At 36.0% G+C, this 27512-nt stretch overlaps 1 protein-coding gene across 6 annotated transcripts in view; it reads right to left on the bottom strand.

Annotated features, from left to right (window-relative positions):
• The window catches only part of USP9X (ubiquitin specific peptidase 9 X-linked), a 113888-nt gene that overhangs the window by 28636 nt on the left and 57740 nt on the right, over nucleotides 1-27512 (bottom strand). For all 6 annotated transcript variants that reach the window (XM_066249801.1, XM_066249802.1, XM_066249800.1 and 3 more), the window contains 13 exons: nucleotides 23867-23954; nucleotides 20453-20795; nucleotides 17629-17724; nucleotides 16907-17118; nucleotides 14784-15024; nucleotides 14297-14446; nucleotides 13163-13283; nucleotides 6725-6855; nucleotides 6258-6536; nucleotides 4386-4511; nucleotides 3291-3416; nucleotides 1955-2121; nucleotides 538-646 (listed from right to left, as the gene is read on the bottom strand). In XM_066249801.1, the coding sequence (XP_066105898.1) occupies nucleotides 538-646; nucleotides 1955-2121; nucleotides 3291-3416; nucleotides 4386-4511; nucleotides 6258-6536; nucleotides 6725-6855; nucleotides 13163-13283; nucleotides 14297-14446; nucleotides 14784-15024; nucleotides 16907-17118; nucleotides 17629-17724; nucleotides 20453-20795; nucleotides 23867-23954 (2189 nt within the window). The remainder of the gene's footprint in view (nucleotides 1-537; nucleotides 647-1954; nucleotides 2122-3290; nucleotides 3417-4385; nucleotides 4512-6257; nucleotides 6537-6724; nucleotides 6856-13162; nucleotides 13284-14296; nucleotides 14447-14783; nucleotides 15025-16906; nucleotides 17119-17628; nucleotides 17725-20452; nucleotides 20796-23866; nucleotides 23955-27512) is intronic.

The following is a 27512-nucleotide window of genomic DNA, read 5'->3' as shown; positions in this document are numbered from 1 at the left end:
ACTATGTGAAATTAATACTTTTTATTTTTTTATTTTTCTGAAGCTGGAAATGGGGAGAGACAGACAGACAGACTCCCGCATGCACCCGACCAGGATCCACCCGGCACGCCCACCAGGGGCTACGCTCTGCCCACCAGGTGGCGATGCTCTGCCTCTCCGGGGCATCGCTCTGTCACGACCAGAGCCACTCTAGTGCCTGGGGCAGAGGCCAAGGAGCCATCACCAGTGCCCGGGCCATTTTTGCTCCAATGGAGCCTCGGCTGCGGGAGGGGAAGAGAGAGACAGAGAGGAAGGAGAGGGGGAGGGGTGGAGAAGCAGATGGGCGCTTCTCCTGTGTGCCCTGGCCGGGAATTGAACCCGGGACTTCTGCACGCCAGGCCAACGCTCTACCACTGAGCCAACCGGCCAGGGTCTAATACTATTTTATTAACAAATATAGACTGCTTTAACTTTTATACAATCTAAAAGCACAAATTCCTGAATGTACCTTGTTTAAAGAATGAATCACATTGATAAACATAATAAAAACTGTCTCACCCCCAAAACAGTGAAGAGCAGAGTAATGAAGAAAAGTAGAGGCCGGTGTCCCATGCAACATCTGGTACACATTAAAAAGAACTGCTCCTGTGCCACCTGGCGAACAGTTCTGAAATAAAAATGTTTCATATTAGTATATTATTTTCATAAAAAAAAAGAAAAAGATTACAACCCTGGTCTCTTTGGGGGTGGGGAATAGAGGTAGGTAAATTAAAAAGTAAAATACAAGTTAACACCCCCATAAAAGTCAACAACATACATAGATGAATTTGTCAAGAACTATAACCTCAAACTGTCAGTGAAGGGGTTGAGGGATATAATCTAACACCCTTTTCTTGGAAAAAGAAACAAGAAATGATCCCCTCGATATAAGATGCCCCACAGTGAGCCGTCCACAGAACTTTTATTCAATTGTGCTTTGGAACAAACAATGCTGTAGGGATTCTGTTGCAATTACAATAAGGATATTGCTGTAGACAGATGTCCCCAAATCAGAAGCTTCTGGGAACTGTCACAAACGCAAATTCTCAGGTTTTACCCTAAACCTGTCAAATGAGAAACAGTGAAGGTGGGGCCCAGCAAACTATGGTTCAATAAATCTAGCAGGTGATTCTAATGTGTGCTAAATATTGACAGCCACTGTATTATATTCTATGATGACACACAAGAAAAATTTGCTTATGCTCTCAATACAGATAACTCTGCTTGCTCATTATGGATCTAGTTTAAAAACAAACAAACATACTTTATAGATCTCACCAGAATACAGCTCCAAGAGGGCAGAGACATCATTTATTTAGTCTTCTGTGCCTCCAGAACATAAAATGGTGTCTCTGGCATATAGTAGGTGCTAAGAAACATTTAACAAATGTATAAATACTTTCTGTTCACAAGATGGTGCTCTGTCTCCATTAGAAGCAAGCTCTTTCAGGCCAAAGATTTGCTTTGTTGATGCCAGAGTTTCTGACACTGAGAACAATGTGACATACGGATCTGCTGACTAAACACTTGTCTATCTGATAGACATTAGAAAGTACATTTTGTGGGTAACTATCATGTTTGTCTTTGTACTAGCTGGCAGAGAGCTTAGAATCAACTAGAGTTCAATATAAGAAATTTGACATATATTCTCTGTACTAACTTCTTTCCTGATGTTTTTAGGTTTCTGAAACCATACATGGTATTATAAATCAGAGGGATTTTATATGCTCTATGGGCTCAGTCCAGTGAACCCATGTAAATTGAAGTCATGAGTACAGATTTTCTGGGGAGAAGGTCCATAACTTTGATCAGGTTGTCAAAGTTTTGTCACTTATGCTATCCTCGACTGTTTTTTAAAGTTATGTATGCTCCCCTCCTCTCACTTAAAAAAGAAAAAAATAAGATCAAGTTTCTTATAATCAAAAAAGACACTTACTTGCTGTGACAGTGCAATAGTAAATCAATAATGAATGTCTGCCAAGCCTTTTCCTTACTAAGAGCATCTAAGGCTGTTGGAATCAAGGCAAAACATAACGTCATCACTTCCAATGCTTCACAGCAAACCTGTTCGTCTTCCAAGTCCAGCTCATTGCCCGTATTGGACTGTAAAATGATGGAGACAAATTATCTAGAAATGCATTTTAATAAAAAGTTCACACAACTTCAAGCTAGTGCTTAAAACATACCTACTCAAACCATTTGGCACCAGACTCTTGATCTGCAACTCTTGAGGACCCTTGAATAGTATGGAAATGACTACAACACACAATGAAATCTAATTCCAGTATTTTGCTACTTCCCAAAGAGAGCTGAAGGAGCACAATGACCCTATCACCATCTGCTTCTCTGTCCCTCCAGGTTCTTAAGAGACCTTCTGAGTTGTGTACTTTTGCACCAACAATCATTCTATTCTAGAAAACTACTCTGGCACTGTAGTAAGGTACTTTTGACTAGTAGTTCTATCATGTAGCTTACCAACAGTGCCACTTTATTCTAAAGCAATTGTCTTAAAAAAAAATAAAGCAATTGTCTTAGACAATTGTTAAGGAAGGTACTAAAGGTTTTACAACCTAAAATATGCTTGGGTAGGTAGTTAATAAATTCTAATCTGACTTTATCAAAAACTAGTATTTACAGTACATGCCTGAAAAAGAACCAATAGTCAAATACTAGCTGAATAAATCCACAGCATGGTACCACATAGACACCATAGGACCCAACATACATCCCAGGCAAGTCAGAGTAATATTGGCCATAAAAGGGAAGCTATACAGAGCCACAGAGGTTCCTAGAACTTAATTTCCCCTTCTAAATATGCAGAAGAGCCTATCCGGGGCATGCATGCATAGATATATGATAGAAAAATCAGTGAAACACAGCTCTTCTCTAATTTGCTTAACCTAATGGAAGGTTGGACTGACACCTAATTGGCCAACACTCTTTCTACTTCTGACCACTTTAAAAGATGATGAAGAATAATAATAGAGAATGGGAGTAATCAAATCCAGTATGAGACAATTATATCTGACCCCAGTTTGAAGTAGAAAAAGATAGTTTTGTGTTAAAATATAAGTCTCATGGTAGGAGTCTAAAGCACTTTATTTTCGAAGTAAAATTTTACTGTATTCTCATCTTAACTATAGCTACTAGTTAATTTTCAACCTATTGAGATGCAAATCATTGGCTTTTTAAAGACAGCAGACATAATTAGGCTTCATACACAATTAAGCAACATTTATTTAAAAGAAACATATTTCTGTGATAATTCTTACCTTCTCATATATTCTAGTGATTTCTTCATTTGGGCTAAATACTAGCTGTAATGCCCCACATCCTGATGCCCAGATAATTTTTTGTATAGCTCTAATTACACATATATCAGGCATATATCTTGAAGCCTGCAAAACAAGTAACACAAATGTTAAAGGAGTATTAGAGTGGAATAATCACTAAAAAGTCAGAAACATTTCTCTCTATAAAGGAATAGGAATGGTTATGAAGCAGTGTCACTCATTTTCTTCAGGGTCTCTTTGTACCATTTTTTGTTTAATAGCAATACCAAAAAGTACACACTCCAAATTATTATCTAGCCTCATACTACTTTCAAAAGAATTTTACAAAGACTACAACTCATACTACTTTCAAAAGAATTTTACAAAGACTACAAAGGTGATCTATACCACTTCTTGTTTTTTTAACCCAAAATAAAGAAAAACCTGTGTCCACAAAAATACTTGTATAGATCATTCACAGTAATTTTATTCAGGACCAAAAAAAGGAAAACAAATGTCCTTCATCAAGTAATGGATAAACACAATGTGAAATATTCACCATGGGATACTACTCAGCAATAAAAAAAAGGAATGGACTACTGGCTCACACAGCACAGACAATTTTCAGTCCTTATTCTGAGTGGAAAGAAGCCTGATATAAAGGAACACAGTTTGAGTCTACCTGTATAAAATTCCAGAAAATGAAAACTAGTATACTCTGACCAAAGATCAGTGAGACCAGGAGTGAAGGGAAGAATGGACTGCAAAGAGGCACATAAGCACAATAGAAATGTTCTATGTCTTGATTGTGGGGGTGGTTTCACGCATATATATGTATGTCAAAATTCATTAAATTATAAACTTTAAAAGCATGCTATTTACTGTGCATAAAGATATTAAAGCCAGAAAGCACTAACATTGATATCAGATAAAATTAACGTCAAGGCAAATTTCTTTAGATTGAGTGATTAAAGGGAGTAGGCCTAGGAAAATTAAGCCCTAAATTGTGACAAGATTATTTCTAAATTAACAGAAGGTCAAATGTAGAAAAAAAAACTTTGCAGGAATTCAGAGCTTTAAAGGTTTAATACTAACCTCATCAGATATTTGCTGAGCAAGACGAATTGACACGTTTCTAAGCATGCATTCAGATGATGGATTAGGAATGCTCTGAAGGGCACTTTGTAGCACCACTGCTTGATCATGAGTAACTTGGGTGACCTGAAAAAAGGTAACAATTTTTACTGGGAGTAAATAATTTATATATAGCCAGATCCAACCATTTGTTCTTCACCCATCACTTCTCCTTCAGGATAACCTCCTTCCATATATACTCTGCAGAACCTGTGGTCACATACACAAAAAGTACTTGACATTGCCAACAAAGGGGGCGTCCTCTTTTTCTTCTGCATTCGAGTGCCATATATCCCTCTATAAACCCCCATTCTACATCAAGCCAACTCTTGTCCCTACACTGGGCTCAACATAATTAGTAAGGGTAAGCAATAAACTGAACCAACAGGTTCCAACCCTATACAGAGACTTAGTAAATTACTCCACATCATTTACATGCATGCTCCTGGGCATACCCTACTCTCTCCCTTCCCCTCAGTGATCAAATTCATATTTGAAAAGGAGAAAAATTAAGAAATACTAGTAATAGAAGTAAAATGAAAGGTACCAGTGTTTTCCTTAATAGTATAATCAAGTTTTTATATCCTTAAGTAAAAGATTGCTCTTAAGTAGTTATTAACCTGGCAATTCTGACTGCCCTTCAAGTCATAAGACTCCTTTCTCTATAGTTTTAAGTATAGCTATTTTGTACTTTTGTATCCACAATACCACATTTTCTGAATAAATATTAAAGAAGAGAAAAAGGAAGCATGTAATTGTTTCCTGTGTACTTTATTAAGCACCCATGCCAGGGCAGGGATCATGATAAAAATGTGTTTTATCTGAATAAGAACTCTTTTTTTATTCTAGAAAACATGGGATCCTAATTATAAAACACCATAAGACTTAGGCCATGTAAGACTAATGGAAAATTTCTAAAACATACAAAAGGAGAATTCGTACATATACCTACTTCCAATCCTCAAAAATTATGAAGGGTCAAATTCTTTTATCTAACCATTCCCCTCACTCTCTATTCCCTCCCTACCTCACCCAGGATTATTTGGAAACAAATCCTGAATATAATTTCATTCATAACTATTTCAGCAACTACTTTAAAAAAGGGGGATGGGATGGTGAATATTCCTTTTAAATATAACCATAGTATCATTATCACACCTAAAACAATTATAAGAGCTATTATCTCAATTACATGTGACATTATAATATCACTTATCTAATTAACATAATCTCCCTAATATAAACTAAGCCAATCTATATTCCTGAAGCTGTTATCTTTTATTAGTAACTTAGTAAACTATCACTTATGATGCATGTAACTCAAATTTTAGTCAGAATTATGTAGTTAGACCTTTAATAAATAGGAATTAAATTCTGGCTTGCCTTAAGAACTTTTGGTGGATCAAGGATACTACCAAGGCCAACACAGAGTCAGAATAAGCTCATAACTGGAGGTTCAGTGTTAAGATGAGAACAGAAGCTGACAACAGGTTAAATCAGTTACATCTTTTTTATTACCACCTCTGTCTTAAAATATATCCTAAATTCACGTTAATAAGAGATTCATATGGTGATAATATTAGGTTTAAAATGACAAAGTCAATCATGATTTAATTAAGGAGGCACGAAGAACTATCTTCTCAAATAAGAGTACAGTAAGTGAAAAGCATCTGCACTTTTAGTACAAATACAATTTAACAGAAGAAAACCCCTACACAATAATGCATCACTGGAAAGGATCTTGAGACAGTTTGATTTAACTCTGAACTTCATACTTAAGAGTTGCTGAGAAATTGAACTAAAATATTTTTAGAAAGTCTGAGTCTGTATTACCGATGTCATAGTAGTCAGGCCTTCTGCACCTGGCTGAAAAGCTTCCGCCACAGCTCGAACATGGCCATACCCAATGGCAGTTAGCAACAGTTTGGCTATTTTAAGAGCATTGAGGTAGGCACCCCTTCGAGTTTCCATATCTGCATTTGGTAGGAAGTTATTTCTGGTTAGCATACTCAGGACAAGGGGTAGGCCACCACTTTTCAAGAAGTGAAACTGAAAATCAGAAGAATCATCAGCCAGAGGTGCACCAGCAGGCATTAACAAGGCATAGACTACCTAGAAAAACAAAAGGGAGAGGGACTGCATTAAAAGGTTTTTAAAAGATAACTTCTATTTCCTTATTACCACTAAGAAATTCTTTCAACCATTTCAAAGGTACTACATATCATGTTATGTATTCCATATTATTATAAAAAGGTCAAATTTAAAGAACATGAAATAAATTCAAAAAGAAAAAAACGAACCTCTGTTAGATATAGCACTTGTGAAGCTGAAGGACCAAAGAAAAGCGAGTCAAGAGATGGACTAAGGCTGCTTTCTCCAAGTTTGGCATGGTCTAAACAAATAGCTCTCAATTTTTCTATTGTTGTGCTATCTGTAAGGAGAAAAAAAGAAACACAACCTAAGACAAAACATTCATGCATTCATAGTATTTCACATTTGATATTTTAAAGACCACTTTAGTATGAAATAACAATTTAGTTGAGTTGTAGGTTCAAACTTCAGATATAACCATATTTGGAGTAAAACAAACAAACAAACAAACCAGAGCTCTTTAATCAGCCAACCCAAACACTACGGAAGCTATCTCTTCCTACTCAGAGACTTCAAATCAACATGCCTTCCTCTCCAGCTACACTTCAAAAGGAAGTAGTTCTTACTGAAAAATAAAAAAAGAAAAAAATGACAAGCTCATTCCTCTATTGTCAGCCTACAGACCCTATGCAGTTACTCGTTTATTTTACTGAAGAGGCTTAATGGCACCCTAGAAACTAAACCTTAAAAAGCAAAGATTAAAAGGGGGGTATGTGGGAGGGTGGAAAATCAGGCTTAATGTTTTAACTCAAAAGTAAGCACAGCCTTGATTTTTTTGATCATATTAAAAGATGAGTTTATTTAAATCACAGTGAAAAGATTAAAAAAAAAAAAAAGAAAGTCCTAGGACACAATTAAGAATTACCTGCTACTCAAAATTTAAAAGCAAATCAACTTTAAGAAAGTAGTTTGATGATAGAATTATTTCCAATGTAAATGACCTATTATTGAAATGCTACTTTATAAATAGGATTTTTTGAAAGTTATAAACTTTTTTTGAGGAATAAAAATAACTGAAAATTATTTTAACTTCCTTAAGAGATAAACTAATTTTTTCAGGCCTAGAAAAGCCTGGAAATGTTATCAAAGAAATCTTCAATTTGTATTAAATTATAAATTTTTTCTACTTTGAAAAAACAGCGATGTGTAATGTAACAAAAATATTCAGTTTTCATAATAAGATACTTGAATTTTCTTGTCATTAAATATTCATCCCCTAAGGGCCTAATATCCAAAATATACAAAGAACTCATAAAACTCAACAACAAACAAACAAACAATCCCATAAAAAAATGGGAAGAGGATATGAACAGACACTTCTCCCAGGAAGAAATACAAATGGCCAACAGATATATGAAAAGATGCTCATCTTCTTTAGCTATTAGAGAAATGCAAATCAAAACAGCAATGAGATACCACCTCACACCTGTTCGATTAGCTATTATTAGCAAGACAGGTAATAGCAAATGTTGGAGAGGCTGTGGAGAAAAAGGAACCCTCATCCACTGTTGGTGGGAATGTAAAGTAGTACAACCATTATGGAAGAAAGTATGGTGGTTCCTCAAAAAACTGAAAATAGAACTACCTTATGACCCAGCAATTCCTCTACTGGGTATATACCCCAAAAACTCAGAAACATTGATACGTAAAGACACATGCAGCCCCATGTTTACTGCAGCATTGTTCACAGTGGCCAGGACATGGAAACAACCAAAAAGCCCGTCAATAGATGACTGGATAAAGAAGAGGTGGCACATATACACTATGGAATACTACTCAGCCATAAGAAATGATGACATCGGAACATTTACAGCAAAATGGTGGGATCTAGATAACATGATACGAAGCGAAATAAGTAAATCAGAAAAAACCAGGAACTGCATTATTCCATACGTAGGTGGGACATAAAAGTGAAACTAAGAGACATGGGAGAGGGAAAGGGGGAGGGGGAGGGGCACAAAGAAAACTAGATAGAAGGTGACAGAGGACAATCTGACTTTGGGTGATGGGTATGCATCATAATTGAACGACAAGATACCCTGGACTTGTTATCTTTGAATATATGTATCCTGATTTATTGATGTCACCCCATTAAAAAAATAAAATTATTAAAAAAAAAATATTCATCCCCTATATTTGGGGGAAGGAACGGAAGCACCAACTTGTAGTTACTGTATTACCCCATGTATAAGATGCACACTTTTTCAAAAAATTTGGGGTCTAAAAACTGGGTGCGTCTTATACAGGGGTTGTACTTTTTTTACTTGCATTTCCTGCTTTTTCGCACTTATTTTTGCACTCATTGTTGAAGACATTAATTCTTCATCACACACAGATGAGGACAAGCTAATGAATGGGAATTTTGACAGTGATGAGGAGTAGTATGAATTTTATGATGAATAAAACGAGTTCAATAACTTTATGTGATATATTTTTCCCCCCAAATTTCGGGCCCCAAAATTAAGGTGCATCCTTATCCATGGGGAAATATGGTAGTTGCTCCTCCTATATGCCTTGACCAGGCAAGCCCAGGGTTTTGAATCAGCGATCTCATTGTTTCAGGTCCACTGCGCCACCACAGATCAGGACTCACCTCCTATATTATTTTTAATCAATGATTAAAGTGGCACTGTTACTTTACCAGTATAGTCTCTATTATTGTGCAGCCCCCCCAACATTAAAGAGCCTAGCAGTCAAATTCTTACAATTATTTCATCAAGAAAAAATCCCTACATATATAAAGGACTGCAAAGTCTAAGACTTTGGACATATATCACCAAATTACTCTAAAAACAAACCAATTCATATGATATCTGAGAATGTCTTGCTTGGTTTAAAAATATACTGAGTGAAGGATGGAAGCAAAAGGGAATAAGGACAAAAAAAGGAACAAATGCTCCAAGAAAAGGAAGCAGTGAATTCTAACCAAATCAACCATAACCTTGTCATCCAGATGTAGTTAAGATTTTAGTTTATTCATTTTGAGGCTTTTATTAAAAAAGATATCTTAAACCTAGTCAATTACATGATTACAGCAACCTATCATTAAGGAGTACAGAAAATAATGAACGGTAACACACAGGTTAACAGTACAAACTCTGGAGCTCAAGCACATGCATTTGAATCCTAGAACTGCCGTTTAAGCTGTGTCCCTAATTAAGTAACTGAATCAATGTGTGCCCCAGTTTTCCTATCTTTAAAATACAGATGAAAATAGAAATTTCCTCACAGAAATGTTCTGAGGTTTAAATGAATTATAAGTGTGAGTACTTATAATAGATTTTGTCATATTTTAAAATACTGTATTAGTTAATCCAAACTCCTAGGAAAAAGGAAGCCCTGAAAAGGTAAAGCAGAATACGTTTTAACTTCTCAGTATCAAGCAAGAGTGTTTTCCTGATGCATGTAAGAAAAGATCACAGAGCCTCTTGAGTACAGTCTAGCAGCAAATCATAATGGAGGCACTTGACTTCAGGAAAAAGATTCAGAATGAACAAATAAAAGTAGTAAATGACTGGAGAAAAAGCCAGTAATTCCATCTTGGGATTCCTCCATTTAATACATGCATGTGTGAATACTAAATGAATACTGAAATGTTACATAGCTAGAAACAATTTAAAACAACTTCCATTTCTTAGAGCCCCTGCTTCCTTTCTTAAGGGTGTGTGTATATGTGTACCAACTAGAGTGACAGAGTAAGTTAACATTTGAATACTAATTAAATACTAGTCCCAAGACTAGGGGTTTTCCTATATCAAATAGTCATTATGAGCCCAATTTTATATATCAGTATTTAAGTCCACAGTGTCTGATTTAACTACTACAATACAACCATTACTGGCCTTTTCAAAGTTGGCTATTTCAAATCTAGGTAAGATACTTTGATTATACAAAATATGAAAAAAAGCACCCTCAAGTTTCTTGCTTGGGAGCTGCCTGGCAAGAGCTCGCTCCCGCCACCTGGTGGCATTATGCTCAAATAACAAGATAAGGGATTCTGGAATCTGCGCAGCAATCAAGCTGTTGGCTGGAGGCTATTCAAAAATGGTATTACAATGGTGCAGGATTCAATAAACTGGGGTTAACACGAGAACAAATACATGTGGATGGCAAGTAAAAGAAGCCATAAAAAAGCTTCTTGAGAACTTTTATAATGACAGGGTGTTTTACATTAAGTAGGGACATGTCCATGAGGCAGCAGATCTTGCCTGAAGAGCAGTAGACAAAATATGAGAATAAATTCTACCTTGAACCATGTCTGAAGAGGTTATTTGGGGGGGAAAAAAGGAGAATAGACAAAGTAATATTCATGTAATCAAATTCTGTGGATGCACCTGTCCTACGTATTTTAATAATGTTGGTTAAAACTGAAATGTACAATTTAGAACCATCTGGGCTGCAAAAATATATTACTTTAAATAAATGTCTATTATAAATTTTTTAAAAATCAGGAATTCTGAGCAAGGCTGTTTTAAAATATGTTGTAAAGATTGACTGCATACATAAAGCAATACCTGTTACTCAGATACTAATAAATAAAATATAAATTCTAAATAAGATAAGGGAAGGATTAGATTAAGTCACAAAGAGAAGCCTGTCATAATTAATATTTGTACTGATTATGTCCCCATAGAAATCAGAAAACAAAATTGGAAAGGTCAACATGTGTTTATTTTAGAAAAAGGAGATAATGGAATCAAAAACCATTTAAAAAATTATCTAGGTCAATTATTGATACACATATCAGCAACACATCCACAAAAAGCACTTTAAAAAAATGAATGAATATAAACTCAACAGGACATACAAACAGGAGATGAAGAAGAAACACTAGAGAGATGCCAGCAAATTATTGAAGGTGTACAAGGGATGGAAGATAGCTGGCTTAGCTGAACCACGGGCCTTCAGCAAACCGAGTAACCCCTTGCTCGAGCCTGGGTTCTTTGCATCCCAGTCCGACGCTCTATACACTGCGCCACCGCCTGGTCAGGCAGGTCCTACACATTTAATACTAGAATGAATGAATATCTGGGGACAAAAAAACTCAACAGAAGAGCTGGAAAGTTAAGGAAGTGACCTAAAACCTAGACTAAAATTAAAGATAAAAGAAAGAAAAAGAATATCAGGTTTACTAGATTTGACAACACAGTGTGACTCTCAAGAGATTTCAAACACACAAAAAGAAAAATGCAAAGAAAATAGGAAGGAAAGAATACAAATCTCTCATAAATTAGGAATCTCCAAGTCCACTGAGTACCTACCATAAAACAGACCAAGGTATCTCATTGCAAAAATTCCAAACTCAATAACAAAACCAAAACTTCCAGAGAGAAAGATCATGTGCAAAGAAACAGAACTCAGAAGAGCTTTGTTCTTCATACCAGCAACATTACCAGCGACAGTTAAGTTTTCAACCTAAAATTCTACACCCAAACTACTAATCAAATGTGAAGGGTTTAGCTGCATTCAGACAAAGCAAGGTCTCAAAATAAATAAATAAATAAAAATCTTAAAAAGACACAGAAAAAAAAAGAATAACAACAACAAAAAAGCCAAAACCACTTCCCATGTACACTTGCTGAGACACATGCAGGAGGATATGCTTCAGCAGAATGAGAGCACCTACAGAAAGGCCTAAGACAGAAGCCAGTGAATAGGAATCCACCATGGGAAAGCTGAAGAAAGAAGTCTCAAAAGGGTAGAAAACCACCACCAGATGACAGGAGGAAGAAATGTTCCAGGACAACAGCGTGGCCGACAGATTATATAATGCATATAAAAATGGAAAATTATTTCCAGGTTATCAGACAACATGTGGGAAGAGTAGCGATAGATTTTTTTTAAAAATTAAAAAATTACAAGGAAAATTTAAATACAGGAGAAAAAAAAACTTGTCAGTAACCCAGCAAACTGCTTTTCATTCTTGAAAACATAAATGCTGACTATGAACTTAAACAAAAACTGAGAAAATGTACATAAGTTTTCATCTACACAATAAAAAAAATCAGTAGATACCTGAAATAGACAAAGTTGTACAAAAAAGTATTTACAGATATAATGGTATATACACACACAAAAGTAAAAGTGTTAACTGAAAGTGGTTGTTTTCAAGGAATTAAAAAAGAAGCAATGCTATAGAGGACACATGATTAATTCAAGGTTTCGCAAAGTTTTTTCTCTAAAGGCCCAGATAAGTAAACAATTTAAGGTATTGCAGGTCATACGGTCTCTGCCACAACCACTCAGCTCTGCTGTGTTAATAGCGGCCACAGCCAGTATGTATATTAATAAGCATGTCTATACACCAACAAAACTGTTTACAGACAGCGAAATGTACACTTCATGTAATTTATGTAAGTCCCAAAATAGTATTTATTGATTACTTGGTTCAGCTATTTAAAATTGTGAAAACCACCCATAGCTCTTAGGCTTTGCAAAATTAGGCAAAGCGCTATATAGATCTGCCAACTCTGGTTCTGGCCTACACCAAAAGGCATGTTCCATGTAGGAACAGAAGTTGCTCATATATCCTGTTACTGTTCAGCACGTACTTTACCAACATAATTAGTCTTTTAAAAAATTCTTACCTGGTGGCATAAGTTTCATAAGTACTCTTGCTCCATCTCTAAGAGGTGGCATATTTAGGCTACTACCTAAGTCTGCAACTTGCCACAGGAAAGAGATGTATCTGGGATGCAGTGACATTATCTAGAATATAAAATACACAAAATATTTAACTATAAATTATACCTCCCCTCCAAATTTGTTTGTTAATCACCATGCTTTTGCTTATGTCATATCTGTTTTCTTTTTTAAAAGATTTTATTTATTGATATTACAGAGAGGAGGGGGGGGAGAGAAAGTCAGGAGGAAAGAGCAGGAAGCATCAATGCATAATTGCTTCTTGTAGGTGCCTTGACTGGGCAAGCATGGGGTTTAGAACCTGTGACCTCAGGGTTTCAGTTTGACACTATATCCACTGTGCCACCATCAGAGGTCAGGCTATCATTTCTATTCTTTAAAATAGTCTGCCTTCCCCATATTCCCACCTTTACAAATATTTCATGATACAGATTAAATACACTATCCAAGCCACCTCCAGTAATTTCTGTGTGAGAGTTCTTTTACTATTTTTAAAACCTATTTCTCTCATACATGCAAGTTAGACTGCACATATAAAAGGCTGCAATGCCCACTAAGAGTTAAATTCCTAAACCAACTGTTGCAGGGAGCCAATCCTTCTTACATTGGAGTGGCTGGTATTATAGCCATTAAATTTGTTGTGGGGATGGTTAGAAGAAAAGGATAAGGGAGGGAGGAGTCACTGTTTCTTTAGATACAAGTTATGTTATGATAACTGAGAAAGTGCAGATATTTTCCTACAGACACAGTTCTGAAGGAAGGATTCACTATTTTGGTACAAATAAAAAATATGGTGATATTTTTCTAAGCTTATATTCAATACTTATAACTAAGCTATACAACAGATTAACTTTATGAAAACATAATACTGTATCTATGCGGAAACATTTTAAATTTCCACCAAGTCACACAATCACCTTTCAGAAGGATCCATTCTGAAGTTGTTGATGGTTAACTGATATTCTACCATATTAAATTGTAAGTTACCGAACAGGGGAAAAAAACCCTCAATATGCTTCTGTATTCTCAAATAACCTAGCACAATGCCTTGCATAAGTAACTCAAAAAGATCTACTCACCACCCCAGGCAAACAGCTTTCCACTTCTGGGTTGGGACCATCACTGTAATGATTACCATGGTTTCCAGGGGATCCAGTCGAAGAATCAGAAGAGCTATCAGGACTTGAAGGCATATTGGAACTTATTTGTGTAAGTTTGGCTGTAATTAGCTGAAAATGATAGACCACATTAATATCAAAGATAAGGAAAAATGCACAAAACAGAAGTGTCAGGCCAACAAAAACAAAAGCCTACAGGCTATACTTTTAGAAATACAATTAGTTCGTAAGTATTGTCTGATATAACTTTATTTTTAGAAACCCTTTCCTCTAACATATTTTAGGTATCACTGTTGCCTGTCTTATTTAGTGTTACAAAACCCAACACCTCACACAGCCTCACACAACAGATGCTCAATTAACATTTATTGAATAATTTTCACTACTGAAATGAAAAACAGCCTCAGGTTTGATTTTCTAGAAAACAATTCTATTTATAAATACTTACCGATTTATCCTTTAAGTTTAATTGTCCAATCAACTTTCTATCATCTGCAGGATCTATTAGTTCGCCTCCCACAAAGAGCTCAATTTTTGTATGGGCTACATTGGCTTTAATGCGATTGAGAATGCACCGTCGTACTGAACCAATTGTATCATTTGTATGAGACCACACATCCAAGTCATCAACCTGTCTGCCCTGGTTTGGAAATCGAACTATAAACGAGAGGTGTTTACCACGGAAAGCTCTGGGGGGACAAAAAAGAAAACATCATCACATTTAGCAGATTTTCAAATCTTCTTACAAAGAAAATAAAGCTTTAAAAAAAAACCCTAAGAAAAACAAACAAACAACCCCCCCCCCCCCCCAAGATAGAATATTTTCTTATTAAAAAAAGTGAGTTAAAGCTACTTAGTTTTAGGGTCCTGAAAATAAAAATTTATTATAAGTAATCTTTAAAATATGATATATCCCCCATTGTTGTTACTCTTGTAACTATGGTTGCAGAAAATGAGATGTCTAGTTTATGAGAAATTAACACAAAAACATGAGTAACACTTCACATTTTTATGCTATAAAGCCCAACTCACTCATACTTTATAAATGTGGAAGATAACTTTATCTTCAGAGTATCAAGAAAAGATGACGCTACGGTATACTTTTCCGAAAAACTCAGTATCAAAATCCTCCCCCCAAAATATTGGTATAAATACAAAGAGGAAGTCTTTGACACCCATTTTATAAACATCTCCAAATTATAAATACTATTTGAATTACTAAATGGTAAGACTTAAAAGGAACTGCTAGACCAGTGGTAGTCAACCTGGTCCCTACCGCCCACTAGTGGGCGTTCCAGCTTTCATGGTGGGCGGTAGCGAAGCAACCAAAGTATAAATAAAAAGATAGATTTAACTATAGTAAGTTGTTTTATAAAGATTTATTTTGCCAAACTTAGCGAAAATTCAACATAAAGTACTTGGTAAATAATTATTATTATATGCTTTAACTCGCTGTAGCTCTGCTTTATAAATTTTATAAAGTAAACTTACTTCCCTACTTTATAAGTCACCATTACTGTGGAACCAGTGGGCAGTTAGAAAATTTTACTACTAACAGAGATACAAAAGTGGGCGGTAGGTATAAAAAGGTTGACTACCCCTGTGCTAGTCCATTTGAAATTATTTCTTATTATTCTGGCTATTTTTTTTTTTTTTTGTATTTTTCTGAAGCTGGAAATGGGGAGACAGTCAGACAGACTCCCGCATGCGCCCGACCGGGATCCACCCGGCACGCCCACCAGGGGCGATGCTCTGCCTCTCCAGGGCGTTGCTCTGTCACGACCAGAGCCACTCTAGTGCCTGGGGCAGAGGCCAAGGAGCCATCCCCAGCGCCCGGGCCATCTTTGCTCCAATGGAGCCTTGGCTGCGGGAGGGGAAGAGAGAGACAGAGAGGAAGGAGAGGGGGAGGGGTGGAGAAGCAGATGGACACCTCTCCTGTGTACCCTGGCCGGGAATCGAACCCAGGACTTCTGCACACCAGGCCGACACTCTACCACTGAGCCAACTGGCCAGGGCCCTGGCTATCTTTCAAAGCAGCTTTTAAGTTATTTCCAATTATTCTCCAATCCTATGTTATTATTTTTAACAGTGTAAATGAATGGCATTAAAACATTTTAACTGCAAAAAAAAAAACAAAAACTCAAAACAAACAACAAAAAACACATTTTAACTGCAAAATATCCCTGCAGCACTTACCAGGCAGTAAGTCAATGTCATAATTAATTAATTAATTTTAAAAAGGATATGACTCAATGACTTTAGAACTCTGTCCCTCCCCAAACAAACAAAACAAAAGAGATCCTGGAAAAAAAAAAGTGTCTACTATTTAAAAAAGACTCTAAATGCCTTGACTAGGCAAGCCCAGAGTTTTGAACTGGTGACCTCAGTGTTCTAGGCCGACACTTTATCCACTGCGCCAGCACAGGCCAGGCTAAAAAAAGAATCTTAACGCGGCACATGTATTTCGCGAGCAACATACCAACACTTTCAAAAATGAAAGATTTTCTCACTCTTTTTTCTTTGATACCATGTAATTAAAAAACAGTACTAGTAGATCAGTTATTCACAAACCTAGACATAGGAAGAATTGTCCTTTCTTCATGATAATCGCTGTCACATTCATTTATATACTCCCTCAATACAGTTAACACTCGAACCATTCGAACAGCTTCCTGTCTTGCACAATTAATACTGTCTTTGTCACCGTCCAAAACACACAACGTGTCATAGGAGGCTTTCAAACGATCAAAGCAAGACTGAATGAAGTCTTCATGGATCACCACCTACAAATAATGAGTCAATTATGACAGTTCAAATTCCTTTGAATGTAAAAATTCAATGTATATATAAAACACTACTTCAATTAATGATGGCAACAACAAATTTAAAGGTAGCCCTCAATTAAAAACGATCATATTTAACCAGAAAGTCCGTACTGTTAATAAAATATACTGTTTTGTCAAAAGAAGCTACAGTTATATAACTTCAGTATAAACTAGATATTCAAAAAAGAAACTCCAGGATTAGGTGTTAGAATCAAAAGAAATTCAGTCAAAATCTTTTGCCATAATTATACTAAAAATAATCACTATGAGATAATTATTAGGACAAGATTCATTTAGATAGCATTCTGTATGAGAAAAATAGGGACTAAATATTTTAGGTCTATTTTTGCTAAGAATTGAAACAAAAGAATTCCTAGTTAATTCTGAATTTAAAAAAATTTCTTTAAAACAAGAGTTCTTCAGTCAGAATTCTGATTTCTGTAAGTTTTAATACATGTCATTCCTCACCTGATTGACCTGTAGCCTCGGACCAAGGTTTGTGTATATCTCTTTAAGGAGATCGATAGCTCTGCTGGCAATATCATCATTACTTTGGATCACGACCTAGGATAAAAAAGATTCAAGCATAAATGCCTTCCAAGAATTATCTTAGTTGCCATTTCAATTCAACACATACGCTCAGTTATTTTTAATAGTTATACATTCAATTGTTTCAGGATACTTCAACCTGACAATCAAGATCAAGTAAAATTAACTGAGAACAGTTCAAAATAAAAAATAAATGAAAAAATGCAAGTCTTTAAATAATAAACTTGTTTAAGAATGGAAGACACATTTTACAGAGGATATATTGCTTTAATTAGTATTATCATTTTTATTAAAATAAAGTATCTTATTAGTTTCAGATGTAATTATAGTGATTTGATGATATTTATATACATTATGAAATAAACCCCACGATAAGTCTAATTAATTACCATCTGTCACTCAAGTTATTACAATAGTGACTACATTCCCTATAATTTATATTAAGTCCCTATGACTTATTCATAACTGGAAGTTTGTACTTCTTAATCCCCTTTATCTACCTTCATGTATAACCCATCCCACTCTGGTAACTAACAGTTTCCTATATCTATGAGTCTGTTTCTAATATTATTTAACACAGTAATGCAACATCTTGGTAATCAAGTTGTGAAATAATAAAGGAGGAATTCAAATTAGTCTAAAGAAAATAAAAGATTATACAAAATGGTTTAGAATAAAGGGCTACCCACCTAATTTCTACAGATTTTTATTACTTATCTAATTATACCAGTGGTATTCAAATTATATACAGAACTCTGGGACTCTAAGGAAGTGTTTTAGGGCTGACCCCTATAATAGGCTTGGGGAAGGAGACTGGGGAAGAAAAGCATGACTGAGTAGAAAAAGAAACAGGCTTTCCTTTCTTATGTCAACTAGTTTCATATTTTGGAGTACTATGTAAATTTTGATTTAAAAAAATTTTTTTTATTGATTTTAGAGAGAGAGAGGAAGAGAGCGAGAGACAGACAGGAACTTCGAGCTGTTCCTGTATGTGCCCTGACCAGGGATTCAACCAGCAACATCAGTGCTTTGGGGTGAGGCTCCACACAACGAAGCCATAGAAATTTTAATTAAAAAAAAAAAGTTTCTGATGTTTGAAAATGTTGAAAGCTCCTTACTTAATGAAAAAAGTCTGAATAATCAAATACCACAGTAAAGCTCTTAAGCTATCTATGGTTTTCAGAAAAATTTTCCATATGCAAAATTATATACAGACTGGGATAAACATAGGTTTACAGTTTTGAGTATGTAAAAGTTTATTTTTGTATTAGTATTTAATTATTATATTATACTATCTTCAATATGAACTGCAAACCTACTTTTGCCCCTACCAGTGTGTGTGTGTGTGTGTGTGTGTGTGTGTGTGTGTGTGTGTGTGTGTAAACTGCTATGAACAAGTCAGATTTTTAAAGACAGAAATAAAACACCATTTTAGCCTGACCAGGTGGATATAGCGCCAGGCTGAGACACAGAGGACCCATTTTCAAAATCTGAAGGTCGCCAGCTTGAGCGTGGGATCCTAGATATGATCCCATGGTCACAGGCTCGAGCCCAAAATCTCTGACTTAAGCAAGGGGTCACTCACTCTGCTGTGGCAACCCGGTCAAGGTACATATGAGAAAGCAATCAATGAACAACTAAGGTGCCACAATGAAGAAGTGATGCTTCTCTCATCTCTCTCTCCCTTCCTGTCTGTTTGTCCCTATCTGTTCCTCTCTCTGACTCAGTCAGAAAAAAAAGAAAAAAAGAAATAATAACACCATTTTGATAACAAGGATAAACCTTGAGGGTATTATGCCAACTAAAGTCAGTCAACGGGAGAAAGACAAATACCATGTGATCTCACTTATATGTAGGCTCTAAAGCAAACAAAACAAAAAACAAATTAAAAACTAAACTCATAGATACAGAGAACAGATTGGTGGCTACCAGAGGTGAAGATGGTCAAAAGGTACAAACTTCCCTTTTTGAAATAAGTTCTGGAGATATATACAGCATGGTGACAATAATTAATAATATTGTATTGTATATTTGAAAGTTGCTAAGAGATGTAATCTTAAGAGTTATCACAGCAGGTGAAGGGCAATTGTATGGTGATGGATGTTAAATAAAATAGACTTATTGTGGTGACCATTTTGCAATACATACAAGTATCAAATGTTGTATATGTGAAACTTATGTTATATCAACTGTACTAATAAAAAATACAGATTAATATTATAAAGGTGGAAAGATTAACCTTAAATAAACAGTAACATTTTACACCCTCAAATATTTTAAAACCTAACAAATTCAATAGTGCCAGAGGATAAATTACACATTCACAACCCCTTCTAAAAAGCATTCTCTTCCATCTTCTATTTATTTTAGCATTAAATGTATAATAACCTAAAATTAACATTAAAGAAGAAACAGATCCACAACTGAACAGAAAACAAAGGGGGACGGGGAGAAGAGTAACTTCCATGGGGTAGCATGAAAGATTTGTTTGGTTAAGTGTACTTCTACAGACATGGGACAGATTCTAAGCCAAGACAAAAGAAACATCAGTGGCAAGAGGAGGGGGAAGGGAAAAAAAAGAGAAGAAAAAAACCGAAAGACAAATAATAACGATAAAGATGAACTACTACCTTTGAGGACAAGCAGAAGAGAAGCACACATACATATTATTTATATGCAAAACTGTAAATCCTTACCTATTTGAAAAACTACCAATGTTTTTAAGTTCCTACTTTTCACTTACCCTCCAAAGGTAGTCTAACCCTATTAACTCCAAATCATCCATCATGTATGCTCTCCTCTTTGCTACTAGTTTTCCTTCTCGACAATTCACAGCTTTGAAGAATCGCTCAAAACATTTCATCCCATTTTCAGTCAATAGGGAAGGATCAAGCTGAAGCACATTACTTTCAAAGAAGTCCTTATTAATATCAGGATCCAAGTCTGGTTCATCCCCCATCAGCTTGGAATACCACTTAAAACAGGCTTCACGATCACAAAGATAAACTGCATTCTCTGCTAAGCATTTCCATATTTGTTTTGCCTGAGGAGCACATAGCCACAGTTGCCCATCCTTCAATAGAAATCTTGGAAAAACAGAAAAAAAATTAGCAATTAGTTCCACATAATTTTTATCCTGAACACAATCTATATACATATGAAATCATCCATTTATCACTATTATATTTTACAGGTGAAAGGATATCAGTTCTTACTAACATCTTAAGAAAACTTATTTCTCAACTATTTGGTAATAAAAAACAAACAAACTTGGTATTAATTCATTTATTTAACAAGCACACAGTGGACACTTACAATGTGCCAGAAATTTTGCTAGATGATTGGACCTAAACTGAATAAAAGATTTGTTTCCTGAACTTTAAACAGTTTAGGATGTTTAACAGTTACTTCAGTTCTGTGTATATGGTATCACTGGAGAATGAGGTGTTCTAAATGACTTTCACATATAACCAACCCAATGATATTTAAGAGTTAACATTGCTTAAATTTTAATACTTTTTGATGATCTACACTCATCATTGAGTACCTGGCTATACTAAACAAAATAACCTACATATGACTTCAAGTTTGTATGTCAATATTCAACAGGTTGCTGCTTATCAATTAGTGATACTCTCTAGGGTCTTTTTAGCTTTGTGACTGTTGGTTTGTTCATGAAAACAAGACAGTAATGAAAGTGAATTGTATTACAAATACAGTCTCTTTCTTTACTTAGCTTTTTGTTTTAGCATTCACCCACCAATTCTGTCTGCCTCGTCTTGGAATGACAAGAGAAAGGGAACACCTCATCCCAATCTGAATAACTTAACATGATTTTTAGTTGATGGTGCTCCATGCCCAGTCACAGAGTAAGGTAGAGATATTTGTCAATAGGTTCCTTCTCCATTTCAAACCATTTTGGGAGCTCAATTCTAGGGTCATTGATATATTCCTAAAATTACTGAGCTTAAAGATGGCTTTTAGCACCTACTCCTCCATAAACCTGCCACCACTAATTTATAGATACAAAACTGCTGAGATCCAAAGTGATAAAATGCAGTTGCTTTCAATGTTTTGTTTTGTTTTTTAAAGCCAACAGCACAAAATGTTCTCAAAGCAAAAATTCTATTTGGAAGTCCAATGTATAAAACGAAAGAGCTGCTCCAGGTGTTGGGTGGAGAAGAAATGGATATAAAACATGTATTTGTACTCTGCTTCAGAAATCTTGGGAGTTAGCTCCTCAGAAGCCCTAAGGCTCCAAGGTAGGTTTGAAAAATCACTGATCAAATAGAAAGAGCATAGACTTCGAAGTCACACCTAGTTGAATGACCAATGTCATTACATACTGGCTGTGTGATTTCAAATAAGCTAGTATAAGCCATGTAATTTCTGGTTTCTTATTAATCAAATGGGGATAATACCTACCTCACTGCACTGCTATAATGATTAAATGTAAAGTGTTTAAAACAGGCTGAATATATAGTAAAGTTAGGTTCCTTTCCTTTCAGTTTTTATAGGTCACGTAGATAGGTATTGATAGAGCAGGGACTGGGATAAATCTTATGATTTCAAACTTTAACATAGCAAAAGGGCTTATAACCACTCTTCTAAGACATCTAAGGACTACAACACACACCAGTCAAGAACAATGATTCACAATGGCAGTGACTCTCAATCTTGAGAGTTAGGTCTTTTTATCCAAATGACTGAAAAACATGTTCTTCATTTTATTTTTAAATTTTTATTTATTGATTTTAGTGAAAGGAAGTGGATGGAGAAAGAGAGACATGGGAATATCAATTTGTTCCTGTATGTGCCCTGACCAGGGATTGAACTAGCAACCTCTGTGCTTTGGGACTATGCTATCCAGTGAAGGCAAAAACACTTCATTTTAAACAAATTAAATCAAATTTCGTAAAATCTGATGGCTAGAGTTTCTCAAGTTAAAATAATTATGTAACTATTTACATAAATGTCTCCCAGTATAAGTAAACACATAGTTCAATAAACATAATTAACACAGTCCAGGAGAAAACCCCCCAGTGCATCAAATAATGCAAAGATTTTTCTGAAGTACTGATAATATTGGCATTTCCTTTAGCACTTTTACAATACGAGAAAGTTCTTTTGCTGTATGATATGGTTTCTGAATTCACAAGAAATCTCTCATCAAAAAATTTAACAATTTCAAATCTGTAAGTACTATATATAGTCATTAAAAACTAAGTATCACTGAGCAAATTCAGCTCTGCACTACATGGTTTTGACTTAAGGAAATAAATCTCTTTTCTCAACTCCATCAGAATAATGTTATTAACATATAACTCAGAGTGCCTTTGTCAGTCATTGCTAGGATAAACAAGGCACCAGAGGACTCAATCCATTCTTTTGGGGTGCTAGTCCAGTGGCCTTTTGTCCCCATTAACTTAGTGTCTATGATACCATTAAGATCGGTATGATTATAAGCTGTCTGTGTCAAAATATGGAAACTTGTTCTTTAAAAATAAATTTATTTCCGCACGCTAGGCCGACGCTCTACCGCTGAGCCAACCCCTCCGCCGCGCCTTCCTCTCTGTCTCTCTCTTCCCCTCCCGCAGCCAAGGCTCCATTGGAGCAAAGATGGCCCGGGCGCTGGGGATGGCTCTGTGGCCTCTGCCCCAGGCGCTAGAGTGGCTCTGGTCGCAACATGGCGACGCCCAGGATGGGCAGAGCATCGCCCCCTGGTGGGCAGAGCGTCGCCCCCTGGTGGGCGTGCCGGGTGGATCCCGGTCGGGCGCATGCAGGAGTCTGTCTGTCTGACTGTCTCTCCCTGTTTCCAGCTTCAGAAAAAGGCAAAAAAAAAAAAATAAAATAAAAAAAAATAAACTTATTTCCAGTATAAACAAGTATAAAGAACAGAATTCTATACATAAGTTTTATATGTGTTCTCTTCAAATACTACAAAGAAGAAAAGTTAAAACTCAGACAATAATTCTAAATTTTTAATAAATAAACATATGGGAAAATGTCCTGTGGCTTTCAGGTAATAATTTCCATGTGGGAACATATAACATGGCAAGGGGAAAAGGCCACCTAAACAGACCAAAGTTATATAGCATATTAAGTTGCATTCTTTATCTGTGTCTTATGTAGAGCAACATGATTGTTTAAAACAAACCTAAGGAAGTTAAGCCGTTCTTGGACTTCTTGAACATGACTATATCTACTTCCCAGCCTCACAGTTTGTGGGTCATAATCTTCATGGTCTGCAAATTAAAAAAGAAATTATGCATTATATATTTGGACATCCACATCACTGATGACTTTAACCAAAGGAGACATGTCTCTTTACCCTTGGAGACTTCAATAACTACAGTGTGTCCGTCAAGTCATGGTGCACTTTTGACCGGTCACAGGAAAGCAACAAAAGACAATAGAAATGTGAAATCTGCACCAAATAAAAAGAAAACTCTCCCAGTTTCATACCTATTCAGTGCAGTTCGATGTGGGCTCACGCACAGATTTTTTAGGGCTCCTTAAGTAGCTATTCCGTATAGCCTCTACAGACTCGTCACTGACTGATGGCCTACCAGAACAGGGTTTCTACACCAAACTGCCGGTTTCCTTCAACTGCTTATCCCACCGAGTAATGTTATTCCTATGTGGTGGCGCTTCGTTATAAACGCACCGATATTCATGTTGCACTTTGGTCACAGATTCGAATTTAGCGAGCCACAGAACACACTGAACTTTCCTCTGTACCGTTCACATCTTGACTGGCATGGCCGTGGGCTGCTCTGCTGTATACATGGTGTTACGTCATCATCTGCGCATGCACACATGCTGCCAACATCATCCTACAGAAACTGGAAGGGTTTTCCTTTTATTTGGTGCAGATTTCACATTTCTATCGTCTTTTGTTGCTTTCCTGTGACCGGTCAAAAGTGCACCATGACTTGACGGACACACTGTATTTCCAAGGAACAGGAACATTCTCTTACATAAACCACAGTAGTTATCAAATTAAACACTGATAGAATACTATTATCTAAGGTTTCTCAGGAGCACACTTATTGACATTTTAGGCGGGATGATTCTTTGTTGTGTGAAACTACCCTGTGCATTGTAGGATACTTAGCAAAATCTGATGTCTCTATCCACTATATTCTAGTAGCCTCCTTGCCCAAATCCCTAAGAAAACCAAACTTACCTCCAATTCTGATGTTCTCAATAATATTCATTCATATTTTTTTCCCTTTTTACCAAATTCAAGATTAAATACACATGACTTCTTATTCTTTAATTTGGAGAATTCATCATTCTCTGTTGTTTCTGGACCTTCTAAAAAAACTGCTCCAATTTTGTTACATATCACTTAATTTGGGCTCCTCTGTTGTGATTAGGTTCAGGCTAGGCATTTTGGCAAATACCACAGAAGTGACATTATGTCCTCAGAGTATCATTATCAGGAGTAGCATGCCGTTTCATGCAAGTACTGTATTCATGTTAACTGATCATTTGGTCAAGGTACTTTTACCAGGTTTCTCCACTGTAAGGTTACTCCTTTTTTCTTCATAATTAGTAAGTAACTTGTGGAAAGGTATTTTGAGACTATGTAAATATCTTGTTTCTTATCAAACTTTTACCCACTTGTTTTAGTGCCAGCCCCTTTTCTTTTTTTTTTGTATTTTTCTGAAGCAAGAAGCAGAGAGGCAGGCAGACAGGATCCCACATGCACCCGATCAGTATCCACCCGGCATGCCCACTAGGGGGCGATGCTCTGCCCATCTGGGGCATTACTCTGTTGCAACTGGAGCCACTCTAGCACCTCAGGCAGAGGCCATAGAGCCATCCTCAGCGCCCGGGCCAACTTTGCTCCAATGGAGCCTTAGCTGCAGGAGGGGAAGAGATAGAAAGGAGAGGAAGAAGGGTGGAGAAGCAGATGGGCACTTCTCCTGTGTGCCCTGGCCGGGAATTGAACCTGGGACTTCTACAAGCAGGGCTGACGTTCTACCACTGAGTCAACCGCCAGGACCTATGTCACCCCTTTTTTAATTCAGGTGCCAGCACTTTATCAAGAATAGAGACCCAAATAATCCAGAAAAGTCAAGAAATAAGATCTTTCCCTACTATAGGAATAGAGGCCGTATATTTCATTACAAAAATCTTCCCGGCTGTGAAAACAAAAATGGTTGGTGGTTTTCCTTGCAAATATTCAGCTCCAAATAAATACTGTGATTAGTTAGCAATCAAATTAAGATGACTCATTTTGACTCATGCTGCCTAGCTATTAGAGATCCCAATGAAAATAAAAGAAAGTAGATCATCTTTGGCTAAGGCTAACATAAAACTAGTTCTTGTCATTACTAACTGCATGATGTTTCGAGTCTAATTCAGAACTCATTATGAGAGAAAGTTGTTTTGGAAAAGCACCTGTAATTGATACATAATTCAAATACCATAAAACCCACCCATTTAAAATGTATAATCCAATGGTTTCTAGTATAATCGAAGATAATAAGATTTGACTATCACAACCTACCATCACATTCTATAAGGTTTTTCATCACCTCAAAAAAAGGAATTTTCCCTTTTCTTTTACCCTCAGCTCTTAGTCTACTTTAGACATTTCATATAAATGGAAGTACACAACATGTGGTCTTCCTGACTGGCTTTTTTCTACTTAGCATGTTTTTCAGGATTCATCCATGTTGTAACATTCTTTTTATTGCTGAACAGTATTCTATTGTATGTATATACAACATACTGTTTATCCACTCATCAAATGATGAATATCTGGGTTATTTCCACTGGTCTGGCTATTATGAACCATCATGTCCAAGGTTTTTATGGATCTATGTTTTCTTCTCATTTGGTTATATAACTAGGAGTGAACTATATGGTAAATTCTGTTTATCATTTTGAGGAACTGCCAACCTGTTTATCAAGGTGGCTACACCACTTTACAATCCCACATACAACATACAAAATCTCCAACTTCTCCACATCCTTGCCAATACCTGCTGTTGTCTTACTAATTTCTGTTATCATAGTAGGTATAGTTTTTCCCTGTGGTTTTAATTTGCATTTCCCTAATAACTAATGAAATTGAGTATCTTTTCCTATGTCGACTAGCCATTTGTTTATCTTTGGAGAACTGTCTATACAGATCCTCTGCCTGTTTCTTAATTGGGTTGTCTTTTACCTGTTACACTGTAAGAATTCTTATATAATCTGGATACAAGCCCCTTATCAGATATATAGTCTGCAGATATTTTTTACCCATCCTTGGGTTATCATTTTGCTTTGATTATATCATTTATAGAAGTTTGTAATTTTGATGTAGTTCAATAGATTACTCCCCTCAGCCCCCAAAACAATTTTGCTTTGCCTTACTCAAGGCCATAAAGATTTATTCCTATGTTTTTACCCAAGAGTTTTATACTTTAGGTCTATGGCCCCTTTGACTTAATGCATGGTATGAGGTAGAGGCTCCAACTTCATTCGTTTAGATGTGGACATCAGTTTTCCCACCAACATTTATGAAGGAGACTATTTCTTTCCATAGAATATTCATTCCTGGCACTCTTATAAAAATCAATCATAAATATGATGATTTCTGGACTAGCAATTATATTCCACTGATGCACGCATTTATATCCTTATGTCAGTAACACACTGTCTTTATTACTATTATTTTGTAGTGAGTTTTAAAATCAGGAAATATAAGCCAGCCAACTGTAGTTTTTATCACCAAGACTGTTTTTTGGCTGTTAGGGTCATTTCCATTTCCACAATTTTTAGGGTCAGCTTGTAATTTCTGT

Source organism: Saccopteryx bilineata, chromosome X (assembly GCF_036850765.1).
Source record: "Saccopteryx bilineata isolate mSacBil1 chromosome X, mSacBil1_pri_phased_curated, whole genome shotgun sequence".
Taxonomy (NCBI): Eukaryota; Metazoa; Chordata; class Mammalia; order Chiroptera; family Emballonuridae; genus Saccopteryx; species Saccopteryx bilineata.
Note: the sequence above shows the minus strand (reverse complement) of the source record. Positions and strands in the feature narration are given on the sequence as shown.